The sequence below is a fragment of the Amblyomma mixtum genome, chromosome 8, assembly GCF_055824585.1.
Source record: "Amblyomma mixtum isolate Tamu chromosome 8, ASM5582458v1, whole genome shotgun sequence".
Taxonomy (NCBI): Eukaryota; Metazoa; Arthropoda; class Arachnida; order Ixodida; family Ixodidae; genus Amblyomma; species Amblyomma mixtum.
In genome coordinates, this window is record NC_143019.1 from 33,012,518 (window position 1) to 33,029,791 (window position 17,274).

At 44.8% G+C, this 17,274-nt stretch overlaps 1 protein-coding gene across 1 annotated transcript; it reads left to right on the forward strand.

Moving 5' to 3' along the window:
• Window positions 1–237: 237 nt before the first annotated feature.
• On the forward strand, window positions 238–14,151 carry LOC149331939 (uncharacterized). The gene is made up of 5 exons (XM_089556950.1): window positions 238–395; window positions 4,831–4,960; window positions 6,208–6,353; window positions 11,355–11,487; window positions 13,650–14,151. The coding sequence occupies exons 1-5, from the start codon at window positions 341–343 to the stop codon at window positions 13,906–13,908; spliced, it is 723 nt and encodes a 240-aa protein (XP_089413076.1). The 5' UTR covers window positions 238–340; the 3' UTR covers window positions 13,909–14,151.
• The last annotated feature ends 3,123 nt before the right edge of the window (window positions 14,152–17,274 follow it).

Below are 17,274 nucleotides of genomic sequence, written 5' to 3' on the forward strand. Positions count from 1 at the left end.
AATAAACGACTACGAATGGTCAAGGTGAACCACCACCGCCGCCGCCGCCTCTATGAGCAACACCGAGCCCCCAGGCATACAGAAGTCCATACCCTCTCACTTTCTCTCCTATATCGTCATCGTGTCTTTCTCTGCACCGTTGTCGTTGGCTCGCTCTACGTGTTTATGCTTCTTCTAGATTTTGTGTTTTTTTTTTTGCTCTCGCCGCGCGGGAGACGGCAGGAAGAAAAGAACCGCTTTCCTTTTTCCTTGTCTCGCGGCGAGGTATTAAAATGAATCGCTGTTCCGGATCGGCGCTCACTGGACGCGGGATACGGCAGCAGAGACGGGCAAAGCGACAATGGCTTCTCACAGCGCGGTGGGTGTTCTTCTCCTGGCAACGGCATCTTTGCTTGGTGAGTGAATACAGTGGCCCCGTCTTTGTTTTGTGTCCTTTGTTCCGACTCTTCATCCGGCGGCTTCGAAAGTAGTGGATGTATGCAAATGATCTCTAATCCTCAGCCGCCGTTGTTTTAGGACGCATAATGTGTCAGCTTTGTCTGGTTCTGCAAGCCGACTAAATAGTTGTTGGCAGCAAGCTGCTTGTTATTTTTACATAATACCGCAGCGACTAGGTAGTTACGGAGAATGAACAAGTCGCTGCTTTTTTATTTGGCACAAGGCCATTGCAGAAAAAAAATGGTTTGGTTTGGTTTGGTTTATGGGGTTTAACGTCCCAAAGCGATTAAGGCTATGAGAGACGCCGTAGTGGAGGGCTCCGGAAATTTCGACCACCTGGGGTTCTTTAACGTGCACTGACATCGCACAGTACACGGGCCTCTAGAATTTCTCCTCCAAAGAAATTCAACCGCCGCGGCCGGAAAAGATTCGGCTAGATTCCCTTGCCTGGAGTCATCAGCTAAGAACGATGAAAGCGAAACTATTCTGGGAGAAGCGCGTAGTCTACAAAACTTATCTGAAACCTATTTCAAGAAAAAATAGACATAAATGGAGATCAACTGCCTGCAATATTCTTTTTTTCGTCGCTTCGACGGTATACCAACTTGGCAGCCGAAAATAGCTCTTGGTTATTTAAAAGAAGCTTCTTAAATTACTTACAAATTTCTCATTAACTGTTTCCAAATTGCTCTCGCGTACCTCTCGTCTTAACATACAATGTAAGCAAGGTTGAGCTTTACAGATTTATTATATCTGTACGCGGCCAGAGGGACACAAAATGAGCCGATAATTTTGCACTGTTAGGCGACTAATTACCGAAAAAATGTAGTTTAGCTACTGTGGCTGAGCGTCAATGTTTATATTGAAACCTTAGATGGGGTTGCATTTTTATAACAACTCTATTTGGTAGAATTCTCTTAAAACACGCATGCTCCGATATATCCCCCCCCCCCCCCCAAGGGTTTCATTGGTTTTCCTTAATTACTCATGAAAGACGTAGGCAGTCGGCGCCAGACTCCTTCCTAGGGGGACGCAGCTGTTGCATCGGGTGTTTGTTCATTTAAATAACCAGAAATGAGAGGGAAATTGTGACGAGCGTCACGGGTCGCTCTACGCCTTCGGCAAAGGAAACGCGGCGTCAAACCGAGAGAAATTGAGCACCGATCGTCATAGCCTGCATGCCCAACTGCGGCACAGCTGAAGCTGAAGCTGAAGGCTTGGAAGCGAATGTTTCGGAACACACGCATGCTGAGAGAATTTTACAAAAAGGAATTGTATTGGAATACGACTGCCTGTTTTACAGTATAAACATACCCGCTACCTGCAGTTACTAAAGAGCTGAGTATTCGATTTTTAGTTAATTAGTTGCTAGACGGGGTCAATTGTAATCTCATTTTGTTCCCAGGCCCCCTGAGCCACACAACTGGTGTGCAAAGGTGGATTTTGCGTAACCTCTAAGCGCACAATTAAAAAAAAATCTGCTTTGATTTGGCTTATGGGTGTTCCAAGTTCCAAAGCGACTAAGGCTATTAGAGACGCCGTAGTGAAGGGCGCCGAAAATTTCAACCACCTGGGGTTCTTTAACGTGCAATGACATCGCACAGTACACGAGCCTCTAGAATTTCGCCTCCATCGAAATTAGACTATCGCGGCCGGGATTGAACCCGCGTCTTTCGGATCAGCAGCCGAGCGCCAAAACCATTGAGACAGGTAGATCCTAATTTTGGGTCACCATGTATGAGGGCAGTACCGAGACTGCGATCTTGATCTAGCACCTGTTTAGCGGCTTTATTATTTCTAGTTGTTTTTGTGAAGCAGCTGTTCATTTCAAAACAGTTTTAAAAAATTTAGGGGACACCTAATTTCCGCCTTCAAGGGTACGACGAGACAGCCTTGGTGGGTGCCGCCAGCGGTTCTTGCCAACGCAGACGCGGGCACTATTTCATCTTTGATATTCATAAAACCGCACGGCATACATTAAAAGCTCCGACCTGAACGAACCGTGCGAACATTTCTCCTTGCACCAAAACATTTTTCTATAAATTACGCACCGAAACTGTACCTGTCAACACACGGCTCGGTAGGAAAAACATTTTTGTGTCTTCTGCAAACTGCCGCTTGTGCAATGTACCTGAAACATAGGAATATTGTTTTATAGACTGTAAAGAGGCGATTTTGTTCTGGAATATGCTGCAGAGGACGCTACAGAAATACTTTCTCCTAAATTTCTACAGTGTGCGCTACTTTGTTTTTTTTTCCCAACCTGACTCGAAACCCTATGATATGATTCTTCTGACTGAACTTCATAGCCTTTGGAAAACGCGCATGCAAGACCGCAACGTTGGACCTGTTGTTTCGCCCAGATTTCATTTCAGCCGAATGTTGCTGCAGGTAATGGACATTTACGAAGGATTGGACTTTTTGCCAGATTGGTTTCCTCTCCTGATGCGCTGTATATCCTTGCCGGCCTTTTAGTTCTGTTAAGTTTTCTATCAAGTTTGCGCCACTTAGCGCCTACCTAGGCACTCTGCAAATAGTTTTTTTGTGTTAATACACACACACACACACACACACACACACACACACACACACACACACACACACACACACACACACACACACACACACACACACACATATATGTGTATATATATCCTTTCTGTACATAACCATGTAGAATAAATACCATGAGAAAAAAAAAACCACCATGGCCCAGTGGTTGCGTGTGTGATTTTCAACCCAATGGTCAGGGGCTCGATTCTAGACTTATTCCCGCAATTTTGTTTTCAGCGAATTCCGTTCGGTTTACATACTAACACGTCCTAACGACGTCAAAGTCGTTCTGCGCCCTTCCAACCAACAGTTTTATAATTTTTTAATCACCTTTAAGATCCGCCTCTTCATATGTGAGACGTAGTCACCGCTGGATAAATCTGAATTTTTAGCTCACAACAATGGCGGCACCGGATTTTCAGCAGGACGGGAGTCTTTCGCTACAGCGTAACAAGTGCCACTTTACCAAGTTTGTTTACGCTTGCATTGTTTGCAAAACACCCATACACGCCAAATGAGGCTAGGAAAATGCCTTGTAGCAGGTAACACCTACGGTCTTCTGTAACTCTTACTATGTGCTTCCAAAAAATAAATCAACGAGCGAAAATTTTTCAACATATATGTGCATGAAACTCAAACGAATCAGAAAGTTGAATTTTTATTATCATATCCTTACCGAGGGTACTTTCTCTACGATTACTTTTCGTGTACACGCTGATATCTTTGGTGGCAGCCCAAGTTTGATATAAAACCACAGTGATATTTATCGGGCACTCATGTTTTCTTTAACATAGCTCACACCTGTACTTCACTACGTCCAGGTCATTAGTGCCTTTTTTTGTGGGCTGTCTGCAAAGTCTAAAGACTGGGTAAACGATCCTTCCAAGCAAAGGTTAAAATGCCGGGAATTGCCATCTTGTAATTATTTCATGATGCGCTCTGACAGTCACAGCATAAAAGAACATGCATGTATAATTAGTTTAAAGACCACCCAGAAAAAAACCACTTGTTTGCATGAAAATGTTTAACTACAATTTATAAAAGACTGAGGCTCGCAAAATGAAGGTACGGTTATGTTGCATTTCAAATATAATTGAAGGTGCCGGAATAGAGACTGCAGGAGTCGTTATGCTGAGATCGAACATTAAATGGTGTCGTGATTGACAGTGTTGATTCACTGGTATGAAGATCACACAGCAACCGCACGCTTCGCCAGTCCAGTAATAGCAAAGAAATATTTGTTCATGCTTTCTGTGATTGTGGATCACATGCTGTTGGTCACAGTGCCGTGTGCACGATCTGTGAATTTGAAAATTACAACGAAAAATTAAATACTATGCTCCGTTCAATAAAAGAGATAAAAATTCAGGGGGCACTTCGGCTCTCTAAACTGCTGTGAGGTGAAAGCGTTTCCTGGCGCACTGTTTTTTCTATTTTGTTATTTTTCATATTTTATACATTTCCCTGATTTTTGTTTTTTTTTATTTTTATTTTTTTTTCTGTTATTTTATTTATTAAACACATGCATTCACTAGATGCGCTTTTATTCATGCTCGAACCCTGAGCCTCCGTGGCGAGTGGTAGCGACTCTACATCAAATGCCAAAGGCCCTGGTTCGATTCCCAGCCTCGACACAGTTTTTTTTTTTTAAATAGTGACGCCGAAACGCGGACACACTTGCTAACATTCCTTGGTCACGACAGTATGAAGCATTAAAGGCTTTCGCCTTAAAAACCATGTTCCTATTGTGCACTCTGCCGCGCAAGCTCGGTACTGTTATTTCTCTTTCTTTTTTTAGCCTATCCTAATGTATACATCGTACACGCTCTTTCTTTGCAGGAAGTTCTCAGGCTCAGCTGAAGCCTGGATGTAAAATAGACCAGCTTCGGGCCTGTGGCTCGGACTATGTGCCATTCGTAACCCGTACTTACCTCCACGAAGGGGGCGACAAGTTCAAGGACGCCTGCGCGTAAGTGTTTGCAGATTTGTGTAATCCGGTGATTTGTGCCTGTCTCCTAAAGCACCTTCTCACGACACCAACATTTGACGTTCTACTGGTCAGGCCAAGCTGATATTCTTAGAGCTATTTATTTCAGTGTGACATATTTTTCTGTGTTCATGTGCATGCTGATGACAAGTATAAGCTGATGTCATTTGAAGATGATCCCTTTACTCTTATCGTGCTGTAAGCCAAATGCTCTAACATAGTTTAGGTTTGCAAGGAGGCTGAACTAAATGGTGCATGATCTCAGCTAGCCGATTTGATCCTGTATCCTTCACTGTCATTTATAGGAGAACAAAATGACCACTGCACCAGGAAACGGCAAGGGTTTTTAAGCTCCATCGTTGAAACCATCAATGAATCACGGCTGAATCAAGCAATGATTATTAAAAACTGCGAGATTTCTATAGGCATGTCGTAATGGCACCTGCCCATAGACGCCCTTTACCGTTTAACCTTGTTACCTAAATACAATGCTAATCCGTTTAAGGTGTTTTTATGTTTAACAAGCTTCATATCTAAAAGTTTGTTGGCTAGTGTTGCCAGAAAAGACCTGCACCACTAGCCTATCTGCGTACTGAAACTGTAAGATTACATACATCCTTTTTTTTCTTCAAAACAAATTGGTTCAGTGTTTTCTTGATTCACGCATAAAGAAAAGCTTAAGCCTACATTTAGCTTTCAATACGCATTGCTGATAAGGCAGGTTATTTTAGTTAAGCTTTATTTTCTATGCATCCTCGCCGATTTTTTTTTCTCATCGGCGTCAGCATATTGCATTCAGTTACTTCGCATCGGTTTCGAACCAAATTTGCCGCCGAATTCGCAATAGCGGAATCTTTTACAGCTTTTAAGCGAGGCAGTTTAATTTATTTTATATTTGTTTGCTGCCGTAACGGCAATATAAGCACATAGCAGGCATGTATCTGAGGCATGAAACCCTCCATGTCATGCCCAATCCTGCGCTCAATCAGCAACTTACACGCTTACTGACTGAGCGCACATTGATTGAGAGCATATTCAGTCAAGCAACTTGTAAATTAGCCTCACGTGAACAGACAATAAATCATGGCAGCCATAATGAATAAATGTGCATTTCATCGAATATCTGAAGGAATCACTTTAGAACCAGTTGAATCAGCCATGCGCAAATGAGCGACCGATTTTCATCAGTGGCTTGTCCAGTAACGAGGTTGTTATTGGGTTTTCCGCAGATTGGACAACAAGCAGATCGCATGCACGCTCAAGTTCGTTGAAGACTGCCTCGAGGGACTGCCGCGTGTGGCTGCACAGCTGGCCATCAAATCCATGGAAGAGAGCTACGAAGCCACATGCACCGAAGGGACAGACCAGAACAAACGTAAGCATTGGCGATTTTCACGAAATCGACGCCACGCCGCGGAGACGCCGCGATCTACTCTAATACCCCTGTAACACGGGACACCAAATGCCTTTGAGAATCAGGTAAATATACTGAAAAGCCTACACATAGCTGGCATAAGTGTGCGCTTTTGCCGCTAAGGCCTTTGTGGCGAATGCGTCCGTCCAGTACTTAGGAGTGCAAAGGAGCGTTTTGCTAGTACTTGCTATCGCAGCGCCATCCTGAGTAGAAAAGTAGAAGCTTAGTAAAAGTAAATAAAAGCTAAAAAAACAAAGATAACCGGCTAACTATGCTTGTAAGATCTAATAAACATGAAAAGAACGTCTGATTTGATTTCTGGACGTGATTTCTTGCTCTTAATTCGAAGTAGTTAAAATGTAGCTGCACCACCGACTTACTATGGCGGCTAAGGCAACATTAAACAAAGCTTGCTGCTGCTATTGTGTGTAGCTGTCGGTAGCTCTTTTATGAACGAAGTAAAATGAAATTAACTTGGAACCTCAAGAAATGCATAAAATACACTAGTTTAATTTTCAGGCTCTAACTTTGGCCACCTTACGCACAGCAACGGGTGCTAAAGCTCAACGACTGTTTCACTTTTCGGCTGTACCGTATAGCTGCGTCGCTGCAGCTTTAAAGGCCCCCTGCCCACCCGCGGCCAGCAGACACTCTCTACCTCACTTTGAGCGAGCCTCCTCTCCTTCCATTCCCTCCTCGAAATTTTTCTCTCCCGCTCCTCGTCGAGTAGGCTCGGCAAGGCAAAATCACCCCTTCGTTCTCCGGTGTAAGCCGGAGGCGTGGTGTCTGTGGAGTGCGTCACAGGGCGACGTCATGGCCCCGCCTTCAATAGAATTCTTTTCTTGGTTTTTGCATTTTCTCCGCACACTGAACGATCGAGAGGCGCGATCGGCTCGACCACCTAGACTTGTTAGCGAACGCATCCTTTCATACATCTGTTTGTCATTCCCAGTTAACGAGCCACCTTTTCATTTTCTTTTAGGCCTCCCCACCGTTTCACGAGCGGAGGGGCGGAAGTCGGTTGTGTTCGAAACACACGGCGAAGCGCGGACCCGGCAACCGCCCGTTTGCTTTTCTCCATGCGTGTTTGTGTTCTGTGTGTTTGTGTCTTTTCTCCGCTCCAAAGCATATGTCATTCATTGGAGTCAAGGCGTACGCAAGATGCACGAAAGATAAGCGGTATGTGTGCGGAGCGGTAAAGTGGGCGAGCGAGGGAAAGGCTCTGCTGCACTACTAATTAAAACCTTGTTTTGGGGGGCTCGCATAGAAGAAAAGAAACTGAGAAGGGAGCGCGCACGCAGAGCGTCTCGTGACGGGATCACGGCGGGGGGGGGGGGGGGGGGGGGGGGCGAGCCAACTCCCTCAGTTTTACTGTTTTTTTACTTTTTATGGCTAGGGTTCAAGGCTGTCGCCGCACGCTCCCTCCGCAGTTTTTTTTTTTTTTTGTTCCTTCATGCGGGTTTGTAGGCATGAGCCAGAACAGAAGGCGCTGCGGAAAGCGTTGTGCAGACGACGCGACGCCAAGGCTACGCCCAACATTCTCCCGTCAGTCAGAACGATGCACCAATGGAGTGCCTTTAGCGAAAGTAGCCCCCCTTGACGTCAGCGGGGTGCAGAGTAGTGGGCCGGGCCCGTTTTTGAAGGAAGGAAAGAACGAACGGGCTTTGATTTGAATTTTCGCAGCTTTTCGGGGCGCGCATGGCTCTAGTATTTTGCAGAGGTTATCTTCGATGCCTCATCTATGCAGTGGGCTTGTTTTTCAAAAATGTCCGGACCCTGGTCAGTGGCCCTTTAAGGTTTTGCTTTTTTCGGGAAGGGGTGGGGGGGAGGGGGGGGGGAAGCCACTTTTGCTGGAAACGCCTCTGAGATGTCCCGCGTGACAGGGCTATTGTCTAAGAATCACCCATGCACGCTGAAACTCGTTGCTTTCTCTGTTGTTTTAGTAGTTCGCCGGCACATTCAGACGTTATTGTCTGAGCTTAGCTCTAAAATATTTCTTCGGATTGCCGTTACACGAATGTATGCAAGCTGACGAGATGGAATTGCGGCTGACTGCCATTGCTTAATTTTTCTGCGGCCAGCAATGGAGAGGGAGCATTTTAACACAAGGTTTTCAAACTGCAGTGAAATGCCTTCAGGACTGTGACAGCAGAGTTACTATCAGACACCATGCTTATATTTCTAAAATATATATGCCTGGAAAAAACACCGCCGAGTAGCATTACTAACATGCATGTTTCCAGAGCGAAGAATTCTGCGCTTGAGGGTCTCTGCAATTGCAGGCCTTATTAGGGATTGCGTTATGATGACATCTTGCTTTCGTGTCCAAGAAGATGGTTGACGTAAACATATCCTTGGAACTCTGTATGATTCCGATTTTCTTTTCCCTCCAATTGCCGTATGCATTCGCTGTCTTTGGAGTCAGTCAGACAAAGGGCCGGATCAGAAGAATCGAATAGAATTGAACGAAAATAATTTTATTATAGCGGCCTTACAATAATTACAACAATTACGTACCAACAAACTGAGGGAGCAAGACGACACGCGGTAAAAGTCGAGCTCATTGGTCTGGCTTTCCACCTATGCGGACGATTAAAAATTCATGCTGATTTGGTGCAGCAGATGGGTAATAAAATTTGTGAGCATGAAAAGCCGCAAAGGGCGTAAATTTAGTTGCTAAAACCCAAGCGACGGTGACTGCCAAAAAATTTCTACCTTTTTTTGTTCAGATCACCACAGTAAATTCACAATCTCTGGGCATTATTCGCCTCATCTCATAATTGGGTCATCCTCCCAGAGTACAAAATTATTAACCGTCGATGTCATTAATTTTAAATTATATCCGCATTACGCATCGATCATACGCCTATCACCTTCAGGCCGAGAACGCATTTCTTCTTCGTTTCTCGTTTGTTTCTATACACCCTCAGGAAAAGGGATTGTTTGACTCTCCCAAGGTTGCTTCCGTCATAAAATATTCGGGAATTCCCCATAAATTAAAAAAAAATTAGCAGAGGCTCAGCTTGGTTAAGCCCGGAAATTGCGAAAGCAACTTCATCCGTTTCTTCAGCCCGCATCCGCCGTGTCTACCGCCGCTCTGCGCCGACGGCACGAGCTGGAGCTCTGTTTATACAACTGGTATGACGTCACTGAGACGGAGAAGCGAGAGGCCCGCCGTGTCTACCGCCGCTCTACACTGACGAGCCGAGCTGGGGCCCTGGTTTTTCGCATCTAGTATGACGTCACGTCTAAGGTCACGCTAAAGGTCAAACGTGTCCACCGCCGCGCTACGCTGAAGGTCTCAAACTGTGAGCAGTATTCCTTTCGCAATAAAAAAAAAGTGATGTCGCATAGGCTGGCACCGGAAGTTCTCCGTAGCGCCGCCACCATCATTTGGGACGCCCTTTGGAGGGCGTGAAAACCGCCAATACAGCTACAACTGCGTACCCTTCCACAGCTTGGACGCAGGCTAGTCTACTTGGCACTTCAAGCTTGAACACCCTTAGAAGCCCCCAAACACCGAGTACTCAGGGCGTTAAGCAGGAACGTAGCGAGGCAAAAAATGTGTCTGCCTCTTCACATTCCTGGGCCTTGGGATTAAAAGGGCCCTACAAACCATTGGAACTCCGTGTATAAGCTTACAGAGCCGCTAGACTATGTTATCGTGAACATGTAAGCTACATACTACGCCTGGATACGCACAGGTTAGAACGGGCAATCAGTAACGAAGGTAGACTTGTTCTTTGCTTCTGCCAATCAAGACATGCGTCCTTTTTGCCTAATGTGTGTGTTTGTGTAGGTTTCGTAGTGACTGTTCGTTATTTACCTTCAGGAGCCGCATATACGGTACAGAGAAATCAGAGCTCAATATAATTTCAAATAACGAGCAGATGAAGGACTGCCGCTCAGCGTCGGCAGACCTACCGAATCACAAGTGGCGCCACGGCTGCAAGTAGAAGTCTCGTGGAATAATTAAAAAGAAGTGCAAAAACGAGCGACTTGAAGATTAAGCGCATAACGATGTCTCATCGGGTTGGGAACGTAGAAACATTTACAGCTTCGCGAGCATTTGATATCGTGAGAAAAGGAGGACCCGTGAAAAGAGGGACCCGTGACAATCCCGATAGTTCCACTTATACAAAATTTGTTAAAAAAATTCCGGCTGCAGTACCGTCCAACTTCTTTCAATATTAAAGTACTTAGACGCGTTATGTGCAGTCACAACGTTAATTCATTTGAACCCATCCATTTTTAGGGGCATACCGTCACTGACAGACGTGTACGAGTTAGAGAGCGATGTGAGGCGATAACGTGTTCCTGCACATATAAAATTGATTGATTGATTTACTGGCTGTCTCCGTAATTGATTGATTGAATGAATGAATGAATGATTGATTGATTGATTGATTGATTGATTGATTGATTGATTGATTGATTGATTGATTGATTGATTGATTGATTGATTGTGAAGGCACATACGTGTTGTGCGGTGAATTGTGTCCGGCATGATGCAATTTTCTCGTGAGTTGAAATGTAGCAATAACGTGTGCTTCTTTTGGAGTAAACTATCAGCGAGTTGGCAGTCCTACTTCGCGCTCATTTTTGCTGGTATCGCATTCAAGAGCTTTCGCGAAGAATATGAACAAACCAATAGCACTTCCGGTTAATATCGTACCGTTCTATTCTTATCTGCCGCCACGAAAGCACGAAGATCGAGTGGGTCGTGGCGTCACTTGGGAGAAGGCGGTAAGAACAGGAAAGAAACAGAACAGCAAATCAAAAATTGTCGTATATACATGGTCCCAAAAGGACGAACTATCGGTTCCCCCACTCACTGCTTAAATATACTTATTGCAGCCAATCATTAACGTCAGATGATGATTGAAGGTGTAGTACGGAGCCTTTCAGTTCCTGCTGTAATGTTTTTTTTTTCTATTTCTCTTCGTTCCTAACCATGACCAGTGTACAAAAACGGCGTCAAATGCTTGAACGCGCACGGCACCCAGTTGCACGGCTGCATGTCATCGCTCAGCGACAAGCTGCAACGGGGCACTACCAAGGCTCCGGTCAAGGAGGTCATCCACTACTCGTGCTGGTGAGCAACAAATCCCACTGCGGTTGCATCCCGACTGTTTATCGATAGAATATTAATAGAGAGAGAGGCACAAGTAACGATTAAGGTGTGGATATGTACGCTTGTAGACGGATAGACATTGACGCACGTCGTTGGCGCTTTATAGCTTTCATACTTGTTGCTACAAAGAACATTCCACGCTTACTACGTGGACAGCGTAAAGTATCTCGGTATCACGTTTACAGCGAAGTTGGATTGGACCGCACACGTCGACGCGATAACTGCCAAAGCTTCCCGCGTTCTCAACCTTTTTCAAAGAAACTTTAAACATACAACCCCGTGCCTAAAAGAAACATGGTACATTATGCATGTCAGGCCAGTTCTCGGATATGGATGCGTATGTTGGGACCCGTTCACAAATATTTTAATAGACAAGCTAGAGCGAGTTCAGAAGCGGGCAGCAAGGTTCGTAACTGGGAATTATAATTTTAAGGTTAGAAGTTCTGAACTTCGAGAATCTCTCGGTCGGAAGTTATTATCCCACCGAAGAAAAGTTTTCAGAATAAAGTTTATGTACGACATTTACAAGAATAAAACAAGAATTAGGTTGGTTGGTTTATAGGGTTTAACGTCCCAAAGCGACTAAGGCTATGAGAGACGCCGTAGTGGAGGGCTCCGGAAATTTCGACCACCTGGGGTTCTTTTACGTGCTCTGACATCGCACAGTACACGGGCCTCTGGAATTTCTCCTCCAAAGAAATTCAACCGCCGCGACCGGGATCGAACCCGCATCTTTCGGGTCAGCAGCCGAGCACCATAACCACTGAGCCACCGCGGCGGCAAAACAAGAATTAATAAAAGCGTCTATTTAAGGCAGACTCACTACGTTACGAGTAGAAGGGACAATACCATGAAAATTAGAGGGTATAACTGCCGGATTAATACACTTAAATATTCCTTTTTTCCCAACACAATAAGGGACTGGAACCTACTGCCTAATGAAGTGTTTGAGAGTGAGAATTTGCAGGCCGCAATTGACAATGCAATAATCTGATTATGCTGTTCTCAGTGTTGATTCTGCGTCTCGGATGTAGTCAGAATGTTGTTGTCTTTACTGGAACTTCTTAACATTCTTCTGTAACTTTTTTCGGTTTTGTTCTATTTTGCTGTATTGAATTTTACTGGTAATGTACCTACCCCCTACAATAATGCCTCTCAAGGCGCTGTAGTTACCTTGAATAAATAAATAAAAATAAATGCGCGTGCGAGGTGAACGTCCGGAACTCATGGAGGAGTTATCCCCTCATGCGTCTTCTTTGAGCATCCGATCTAATGTTGTCTCTGAATTAAATTTAATATGCTCCATAAAACATCTTTGTTCCTCTGGACTAACGACGCTCATCTGGAATTTTGCGTGCTTCGTTCACACAGCGTAAAACACTTTTGCGGTGGAGTTTGAGCACTACGCAAAATTACACCGTGGGCCGATCCTTAGACGCTCTATAAATCACTAAATAAAAAACTGTGTGTACCTCAGCTCTGTTGAAAGTATATAATTTATTTTGGTTGGTTCATGGAGGTTTACCGTCCCAAAGCTACTCAGGCTATGAGAGACGCTGTAGTGAAGGGCTCCGGAAATTTCGACCACCTGGGGTTCTTTAACGTGCACTGACATCACACAGTACACGGGCCTCTAGCATTTCACCTCCATCGAAATTCTGCCGCCGCGGCCGGGATGGAAACCGCGTCTTTTAGGGAGTGAAATGACTGCGTTAACTATAAAGTTCTCCCTGTCACTCTGGTAGACGCTTAGCAAGGCAACTGGAGCGAGGTTTTTTTCCATCCGGAAGTATTTAAAAGTTGACAGTTTTTTTAGCCATATAACTTCGCTCAAAGTAATGCTAAATGCAAAAGTTTTGGATAGAGAAGTGTCGCGTTGACTTAACACTGCCATAATATGGACCCAAAAGTGCACACTCATATGAAAATAAACCTCGGCACGCATGCAGCGTTGCGCCCCTGACCGTACCCTGTGAACTATTGTGAGGGATCATCGTCAAATTCTATAATGCGCTATTCTTTTGACCTTTTTCTCCTTGAAGTTTTAGCGCTCTTGGAGGGATTCCTCTAAGAGGTTGAGCTGCTGAGTGGTGCTAACGAAAAATATCTGCTTGTGTTGTTAGTGCCTACCACGAAGCCCTGCAGTGCGTCGAAGAATCGTTGGCCGATTGTGACACGGACGCCGGCAGGGAGTTCATGGCCGGTAGCATGGAGAGCATCTTCGGCGAGACCCTCAGCCTAGTTTGCGGCGCCTACTCCCGTGGGTCCCGCGCCTGCCAGGAACTACCGAAGCTCCCGGAGCTCGGTGCCGATGAGCCCAGGATCACCAACGTCATCGAACAGGCCATCAGTGTTGCCAGTTCTTTGGGAAAGAAGGAGTAGGTCCACTCTAGGCGCTGTACTCCAACACAGATCATCGCTTACTCATATCTTCCCGCTCATAAGTTTCCTTGTGTGAAAATGGTTGTGAATGCTTTATAGCTCGACATTTATTGCACGTGAAGGCATCATCGGTGTCTGGTCCCCAGAGCCTTAACTGGCCTGGTATATGAGAGAAACAAACATATAACGCGAATCGCACGTCCTATACTTTTGACGGCATGTGCGATTGGCCCCAAGGCTTTTCGAAGAAGGCAAGTCCAAGACCAGGCATGCTGTTCGTTAAGGCTTTCCCAAAGCAATCAGCCATGCCTGTAGCTTAGCAAAGCTTTGCTCCTACAGCTTTTCTCTCCATCTCTGCTTGTTCACTCCTTGTTTGCAAGTCTTAGTGCAATGTCTAGAATGCGCATTGTCAACGAAGAGTAGCTTGTCCGTCAGCGTAGGCAGCCGCGCGATGCAGTTTAGGAGAGAAGAATCGATGCCGGTTTTAAATTCAATTTTCATAATAGCGTAGTGAATTACCTCCATAGTTTCTTAAACAAGGTAGCTCCTGTTTTCCTGGATGCTCTGGGACGTGGGCAGTGTCTTATTGTGTGGGCGTGAAACAAACGTACTACACCACCAGCTTCACAACTATCCAAGCCGTTGCGGTGTCCCGTGTGTATATGTCGTGTTGTCAATGACACCTCCGTTCCTGCTTGCAAGTTGCGATATAATACTGTATAGTGGCTCTTCCAGGAACAGGTGTTTTTCTTGTTAGGTGTACTCAGGCACATCAAGCCATGAGGTACAAGCTTGTACGGGTGTGCTGTGATTATTTTGTTGACGTTCAACAACCTTTCAGCAAATCCCTGTCCGTCGATCTTAGATTCCTTGAAGACCTATAGTAGAAGCATTCCGCTTTGGCATTTCCCTGAGTGCCCTCTTAGGCACTGGAATTTTGCTAGTCTATTCACGGCACCTTTGAGCCACCAGCATTTATTAGCGGCTCATTGTTGCTATTTCGTGTGACTGGGTGATTTTTAGCATGAATGGATTCAGCACTGTCCATTTTTTTTCAGGGATTTCTCCGTACACAGGAGGTGTACGGTGCAATGTATTTCTTAAAGAGGTGATGCGTTTTTTTTTTAATTTTCCAAATCATGTTACCGCTATGGCAATGTTCAGAATTGTGTTTTTATCTGCACTTTTCTGTGCTGGAGTGATTGCGACAGTTATGATGACTTTGTGAGACCAAGGGCATCTGACACAACCGAAAACAAAACAGCTGTTACTGATAAGGTACAAATGTATGAAAAATAAAGTTTCTCACCCGCTTGCTGCATTTCTGAGTGAGTTTAAGGCCTGCCAGGCACAGATTTTTTTTCGAAAACGTCGACCCCGCGCTATAGGCTACAAATGTGCCGCACGAAATCTGGAGCTCGTATCAACCTTCGCTTTCTGCTTTCCGCCATCCCTGCATCCTCTTCCCTTTCCCTTAGTGCGGTATCAATCTTCGGTCACAGGTTTCCGCCATCCCTGCATCCACTTCCCTTTCCCTTAATGCGGTATCAATCTTCGGTCACAGTTTCCCGCCATCCCTGCATCCTCTTCCCTTTCCCTTAGTGCGGTATCAATCTTCGGTCACAGTTTCCCGCCATCCCTGCATCCTCTTCCCTTTCCCTTAGTGCGGTATCAATCTTCGGTCACAGTTTTCCGCCATCCCTGCATCCTCTTCCCTTTCCCTTAGTGCGGTATCAATCTTCGGTCACAGATTCCCGCCGTCCCTGCATCCTCTTCCCTTTCCCTTAATGCGGTATCAATCTTCGGTCACAGTTTTCCGCCATCCCTGCATCCTCTTCCCTTCCCCTTGGTGCGGTATCAATCTTTGGTCACTGTTTTCCGCCATCCCTGAATTCTCTTCCCTTTCCCTTACTGGAGTATAGCAAGCCGGCATCTTCACCTGGTTAAGCTCTCCGCCTTTCTTCCTCCTCCCTCTTTTCAGCAAAGAGGTAAGTGCTATTTAGCATTGCTATTGAAATAAATTCATCTGGTATGGTGGCAGCAGCAATAAAGATAGGGCACAGTAGCACAGAGCGTCAATTTATTATGCCTGTTATACGGCTGAGCTTTCGCAGTATAAGTTTGCATGCTCATGTCATTGCAATGTGCTCGTAAAATAGACGGCAAGAACTTTGACAGAGACCGGAAGTTCAGTGCATGTAGAATTGTACTGCAAGTAAAAATTACTACACATACGTATTCCTTTGGTATAAAAAACTATAGCTTTTGTTTTCGCATTATTTATTCTTAGGCAGTTATGAGCAAACTAGAGCTGAGTTCATGGAGAGCTTCAATAACTTTGTTGAAAAGGACGGGAGGCGGAATGGATGACAAAAATGTACTAGTGTAATCGGCATACAGTATCAGTTTGGCTTGTTTATGCGTAAATGTAAAGTCGTTTATCTAGAGTTAAAAAAATCAAATTGGAACCCTGTGTGCCCTCTTCCGGTACTCCGAGGATTATTTATCTATCATGCGACGAAAAGCTATTGATTGAGACAAACTGCCGGTGGTGCTGTAAGACTGTGGGAGCTGAAGTGGACCCTGAATGCCATGTTGATCAAGTTTGCAAGTAAAAAGAGTGTGATTAGTGTGATCATAACCCTGAGTTATGTCAACGAAAATGCAGAGACAAATGTTTACGCCCGAAATTTTGAAAAGATTTTCTTCTGATATAGAAGGGCTAGATCTGTAGATATATTTTATTGAAAACCACACTATGAACTTGTTACGAGCGGACATCCAGAAGAGAAGGACAAAACACAGTTTAATATAACCCTCTCGAGGCCTTTAAAAAATATGGGTAACAATGAGATGGGTATACAGTTCTTTTGGTCGAGTTTGTCGCCTTTTTTTATAAATAGCTATTGCATAGACTGTGTTCATTCCATAGGGGTATATGCTTATGTAAATAGCCTGCTTTTGAATAACTGATGCTATGTCCTGGATAACGAATTTAAATGGCGTAACCTGCATTTCATCCGCATCACAACTAGGTGCCTTTTTAAGGCTTTGGAACACAGCATCTTCAAGTTAACAGCGCAGTCTGAGACACACACACAAGAAGGACGAAGATTGAGAACGAACAAAGCGCTGCATACCTGAACACTTGACCTAACTCAGTTGTGTCAGTCAGAAGAAAAAATATCGTGTTCACATTTCATTCGAAGAAATTATCTGTATTCAATGGAACTTATGAAATCATCTCTGGAGACAAAATACTCGATGCATTGGCGAGGTCAAGTCCGGTCTGTAACTCTCCACTAAATTTTTTTTCTCTCGGTTCAACGTCGTGTTTGCATTTCATATCATTGAGTGTTTTCCACC

Coding starts and splice junctions, on each gene's coding strand:
- LOC149331939 (XM_089556950.1), top strand. CDS start 341: ATGGCTTCTCACAGCGCGGTGGGTGTTCTTCTCCTGGCAACGGCATCT. Junction 4,961..6,207: donor AAGTTCAAGGACGCCTGCGC/GTAAGTGTTTGC, acceptor GGTTTTCCGCAG/ATTGGACAACAAGCAGATCG. Junction 6,354..11,354: donor AGGGACAGACCAGAACAAAC/GTAAGCATTGGC, acceptor AACCATGACCAG/TGTACAAAAACGGCGTCAAA.